Source organism: Carlito syrichta, unplaced genomic scaffold (genome assembly GCF_000164805.1).
Source record: "Carlito syrichta isolate Samal-C Ts95f unplaced genomic scaffold, Tarsius_syrichta-2.0.1 Scaffold115658, whole genome shotgun sequence".
Lineage (NCBI taxonomy): Eukaryota > Metazoa > Chordata > Mammalia > Primates > Tarsiidae > Carlito > Carlito syrichta.
In genome coordinates, this window is record NW_007059754.1 from 19,053 (window position 1) to 24,397 (window position 5,345).

At 52.0% G+C, this 5,345-nt stretch overlaps 2 protein-coding genes across 3 annotated transcripts in view; one reads left to right on the top strand and one right to left on the bottom strand.

Annotated features, from left to right (window-relative positions):
• Window positions 1-386, bottom strand: part of AP4M1 (adaptor related protein complex 4 mu 1 subunit) — a 5,109-nt gene extending 4,723 nt beyond the window's left edge. The window contains exon 1 of the mRNA XM_008073231.2: window positions 375-386. Within this exon, the coding sequence (XP_008071422.1) occupies window positions 375-386 (12 nt within the window). The remainder of the gene's footprint in view (window positions 1-374) is intronic.
• Window positions 2-5,345, top strand: part of MCM7 (minichromosome maintenance complex component 7) — a 7,926-nt gene continuing 2,582 nt past the window's right edge. Inside the window, exons 1-12 of one of the 2 annotated variants that reach the window (XM_008073202.2) lie at window positions 2-118; window positions 562-641; window positions 960-1,124; window positions 1,301-1,425; window positions 1,501-1,681; window positions 2,003-2,140; window positions 2,452-2,601; window positions 2,802-2,916; window positions 3,303-3,434; window positions 3,651-3,734; window positions 4,040-4,433; window positions 4,729-4,812. In XM_008073202.2, the coding sequence (XP_008071393.1) occupies window positions 1,346-1,425; window positions 1,501-1,681; window positions 2,003-2,140; window positions 2,452-2,601; window positions 2,802-2,916; window positions 3,303-3,434; window positions 3,651-3,734; window positions 4,040-4,433; window positions 4,729-4,812 (1,358 nt within the window). In that variant the 5' untranslated portion in view covers window positions 2-118; window positions 562-641; window positions 960-1,124; window positions 1,301-1,345. Of the gene's footprint in view, window positions 119-412; window positions 642-959; window positions 1,130-1,300; window positions 1,426-1,500; window positions 1,682-2,002; window positions 2,141-2,451; window positions 2,602-2,801; window positions 2,917-3,302; window positions 3,435-3,650; window positions 3,735-4,039; window positions 4,434-4,728; window positions 4,813-5,345 lie in introns of those variants that run through there. The other variant, XM_021706277.1, reaches the window with a different exon arrangement.

The window sequence follows — 5,345 nt, forward strand, 5'->3', positions numbered from 1 at the left end:
CGGCGAGGCGGCCGTGGGGTGGGATGCAGTGGCCCTGGGCGTCCTGGCCAATAGCGGCCCGGGCTCCCGCCTCGGGCGGAGGAATCCCGGGTGTGAGGCGGCCGGAGTCTGGGCCCATGTGCTTCTTTGTTTACTAAGAGCGGAAGCGCTGGCGGGAGCGGGGTCGAGGTGGAGGGCCGCCCGGTGGCGGGGATCCCGGCGAGATCGGGGTTCTAGAGGACCCCCCGAGAAGGGCGAAGTCGTACAGGTGGGAGAAAAACCGAGGGCCTTGACGCCGTAGTGTGTTTCGGAGTTTGGGAGGCCGCTGGGGAAGGGTGGCTGGGATTTTAAACTGGAGACTGGAATTCCCCTGGGGAGAAGGCGCTGGGTAGTACTTTTAACAGCATGGGGCCCTTCTTCCCTGGCTAAAAATAGGCTTGTGTGAAGGAGTTCTGCCCACTCTGGGGGAGACTTGTTCAAATGTTCAGGCGATTGGTTCATAGATAAAAGTAGATTCCGTCTCACGTTCTGGTAGTGTAGCTGAAAGAAAGGTTGCCTCGTGATTTTATGCTTACTTCACAGAAAAGGTTAAGAAGTTCTTACAAGAGTTTTATCTGGATGATGAGTTTGGTAAGAAGCAGTTCAAGTATGGGAACCAGTTGGTAAGTCTTTAGATTGGGTGAAAAGAATGGGGAGTGGGGTGGTGCTTGAGCTGTAATGGGTGGCCTAGCTTGTTTCAGCAAGTCCATTTGTTTGTAACTTGCATGTTTAGCACACCACCTGATACCAGATAAGTATGACGCTGTGGTATAGTCGTCGTAATTAGAGTGTTTTAAGGAGTTGGGAGACTGTCTTTTGGGGCTGAGAAGTGAGGATTGCTCCGCCTGATGATGCTCTTTCTACCCTGTGGATGCCTGGGGCCTGTGCTGTGTTCACAGTGATGAATTCCCACATGTGAATGCTGGTGTTCCCCACCCCAGGTTCAGCTGGCTCATCGGGAACAAGTGGCGTTGTATGTGGACCTGGACGACGTAGCTGAGGATGACCCTGAGCTGGTAGACTCAATTTGTGAGAATGCCAAGCGCTACGCAAGACTCTTTGCTGATGCTGTACAAGAGCTGCTGCCGCAGTACAAGGAGAGAGAGGTGAAGCGGCTGGAGACCGGTGTAGGGCAAGGAGTTTAGGTTTCTTTCCAGAGGCTGCTTGGATGCTGGTGTTTTCTGAGCTGACAGAAAGGAGGGGCAGTGACTTCTGCCTGGGGCCCTCTGTGTTCTCCCTTGCCTTTCCTGCCACTCATTTTTCTGTCTTCCTTTTCCTTTAGGTGGTAAACAAAGATGTCCTGGATGTTTACATAGAGCACCGGCTGATGATGGAGCAGCGGAGCCGGGACCCTGGGGCAGCTCGAAGTCCACAGAACCAGTACCCTCCTGAGCTCATGCGCAGATTGTAAGTGGTCTCGGTGGGAAAGGGGTTAGGAATTTGTTCTCCAGGACCTTGCTTATAATCATCTTCTCCTCTTAGTGAGCTGTATTTTCAAGGTCCAAGCAGCAACAAGCCTCGTGTGATCCGGGAAGTACGGGCTGACTCTGTGGGGAAATTGGTAACTGTGCGTGGAATCGTCACCCGTGTCTCTGAAGTCAAACCCAGAATGGTGGTGGCCACTTACACTTGTGACCAATGTGGAGCAGAGACCTACCAGCCGGTATGTTAGAGCAAGAAACAAGAAAGCACTCAACTCTGTTAAGTGCTCGTGTAAGAATTAGTCTTCTCTCTTGATGTTTGTTGTTTTGTCTGTTGTGAAAGATGCCTGTGTGTTCACCCTTATTCTTTCTCAACGTGTAGTGTTCTTTTCTAAGCGTGCTATTTTCCTGATAGGTGTCATTGTCTACCTAGAGTAGCTCAAAGGGTTCTTAGCACTTCAAGCTGTCTGCCACAAAGAGAAAGATGTGGGTCAAGGGACCAACCAGAAAGGACTCTTGTCCTTCTGATTGTCTTTGCTGGTGCTTCCTTTTTCACACCCTAGATCCAGTCTCCCACTTTCATGCCTCTGATCATGTGCCCAAGCCAGGAGTGCCAGACCAACCGCTCAGGAGGGCGGCTATATCTGCAGACACGAGGCTCCAAATTCATCAAATTTCAGGAGATGAAGATGCAAGAATATGTGAGTTTGGAGTATGTGGTCCAGGGCTGGTGGAACAGGGTGTCCACTTGAATTCTTTAGTCACTCATGGAGTAGCAGGAAGACAGAACAAGAGGGACGAACTCAGGCAGACAAGTTGCCTAGAACAGGAGGGAGATTTTAACGGGACTCTTCTGATTGAGTTAGGAAGAGTCGAAGGAGATTTTAGCTCCCCTCCTGTGGGCTTGTCTGAGGCTGAGCAGGCTGAGAGAAGTCTTCAAGTTGGGGATGCCTAGGGAGGGAAGACTGGGTCTTTATGGGCCTTAAGATCCTTTTACCTTTCCCTTTCTTAGAGTGACCAAGTGCCTGTGGGAAATATCCCTCGCAGCATCACAGTGCTGATAGAAGGAGAGAACACCAGGATCGCCCAGCCTGGAGACCACATCAGTGTAACTGGTATTTTCTTGCCAATCCTACGCACTGGGTTTCGACAAGTGGTCCAGGTAAGAAAGGGAGGTGGATACAAGCAGGAAATGGTCCCCTTTCCCCTCACCCACTCACTGTCTCCGCCCTCACTGGGAAAACTAAACAGTACAACATCAAGCAAAATACAACAAAGGGTTTTGTTGAGAAGTTGTTAGGGACGCGGGTGATGGGCAGGCTAAAAAGATTTCATCCACATCCTGGCGTTTTTCTGCCTAAGGGTTTACTCTCGGAAACTTACCTGGAAGCCCATCGGATTGTGAAGATGAATAAGAGTGAGGATGATGAGTCTGGGGCTGGAGAACTGAGCAGGGAGGAGCTGAGGCAGATTGCAGGTGAGGGGCCGGGGAGGACTGGGAGTTCAGTTTTCATCTTAGCCCTTTATTCCTCCTGAAAAATACTGTAATCTTTTTTTTTTTTTTTTTGAGTTGAGAGTCTCACTCCATCACCCAGGCTGGAGTGCAGTGGCATGTTCACAGCCACCCCAGCATTGACCCGCTGGGCTCAGGTGATCCTTCCAAGTAGCCGGAACTACAGGCATGCACTACCACGCCTGGCTAATTTTTTTATTTATTGTAGAGATGAGGTCTTGCCAAGCTGCCCTGGCTATTCTCAAACCTGTGGACTCAGGCGGTCCTCTCACCTCGGCCTTCCAAAGTGCTGGGATTACAGGCTTGAGCCACTGCACCTGGCCAGTACTCTAACCTTAGTTTTCCTGTAGAGGAGGATTTCTATGAAAAGCTGGCAGCTTCTATTGCCCCAGAGATATATGGGCATGAAGATGTAAAGAAGGCGCTGTTGCTCCTGCTAGTGGGAGGTGTGGACCAGTCTCCTAGAGGCATGAAAATCAGGGGTAAGAAGAAAAAACCAGCGAGCTGGGAGTGGATGCAGTCGTTTGGGGGTGGAACGGGGTGACGTGGAGGAGCGTTCCCGTAGGTCCCAGAATAAGAGTGGATGTCTTGGCTTAGAAGTAGTGCTGAGTATCGGAGGGGAGGCAGGCTTCAAGGTGTTTCTCTTTGTTAGGTGATTAACGTCAAATAGTCATTTGGGGGCTTTTCCCTTCCTCCAGGCAACATCAACATCTGCCTCATGGGGGATCCTGGTGTGGCCAAGTCTCAGCTCCTGTCTTACATCGATCGCCTGGCCCCCCGCAGTGAGTAATCAGCCCTGGGAGAGGTGAATGAGGTCAACTGAGGGACAGGAATAGGGTTATTCAAAAGGCAGGGGTGGGTAGGGAGGCCAGGTCTTGGAGAGGATTGGTGGCAGGGAAAGAGGGTGTTGCTGTCACGAATGCTTCACAGATCTTAAGGTGTCTCAGAAAGGACAGGGGTGGGCAGAGTGATTTCAGTCCAGGCCAGGCCTCGCCAGCCCTATCCTTGTGTCTTTTGTCCTGTGCTTGTGCCCGTCCTTGTTCCGTTCTCTGTCTCTCTTTCAACATGTCTGCTTATTTTCTTCCAGGTCAGTACACGACAGGCCGGGGCTCCTCAGGAGTAGGCCTTACGGCCGCCGTGCTAAGAGACTCTGTGAGCGGAGAACTGACCTTAGAGGGTGGGGCCCTTGTGCTGGCTGACCAGGGTGTGTGCTGCATCGATGAGTTTGACAAGATGGCTGAGGCCGATCGCACGGCCATCCATGAGGTTATGGAGCAGCAGACCATCTCCATTGCCAAGGCAGGCATTCTCACCACACTCAATGCTCGCTGTTCCATCCTGGCCGCTGCCAACCCCGCATACGGGCGCTACAACCCCCGCCGCAGCCTGGAGCAGAACATACAGCTTCCTGCTGCACTGCTCTCTCGATTTGACCTCCTCTGGCTGATCCAAGACCGCCCCGACCGAGACAATGACCTACGGTGAATGAAGCTCAACACCCAGAGAGATCCCCTTGTAATGCTCTGTAGGGAGGGAGGTGAATTGGAAAATCGGTCAAATTCTCTGTTCCTGGAACCTCTAGGGCCTTCCCTGTTACAGCAGGGGCTAGTCCACGGTTCCTTAGGGAAATGGTGGGTTAGGGCTGAAATGCTGAAGATTTCCCAAGGAAAGTCTGTCCTTACCATGCTGTGCGGTGGTGGAGCAAAGGGAGGGATACTTAGGGCAGGGGTGTGTGACCCTAAAAAGAATGTTCCTCCTTGCCTCCCCTCTTCCCAGGTTGGCCCAGCACATCACCTATGTGCATCAGCACAGCCGGCAGCCCCCTGCACAGTTCGAACCTTTGGACATGAAACTCATGAGGTAGGAAAGCTGGGCGCCCTTCAGGCAGGTCACCAGCACGTGACTGTCTCCTGGGCCGTGAACGTCTCCTGGAAAGCTGTTAGTCTCGGGGCGTATATTTTCCACTGGCACAAAACCCACCCCCCCTCCAACGTGTACCGAGCCTGAACACTGTGAGGCAAGGTCCCCTCCCGAGCCCCCAGCGTGGCCAGATGAGAACAGCCTGTCGCCGTCCCCCTCACCATCACCTCTCCCTGGGGTGAGGCAGGTCCAGTGGTTGTGTGCCATGGGTACCTTACACGGGTTGAGCACACCAATCCGAGATCTGAAACTTCTTGAGTGCCAACATGATAACAGAGGTGGAAAATTCCACACCTGACCTCACGTGACAGGTCACAGGACATGAAACTGTTTCCTACACAAGATCATTCAAAGTTTTATATGAAATTATCCTTTGGCTATATACATAAGGTCTGTATGAAAACATAAATGATTTTTTTTTTCTGAGTTGGAGTCTTGCTCTGTCGCCCAGACTGGAGTGCAGTGGCCACTCC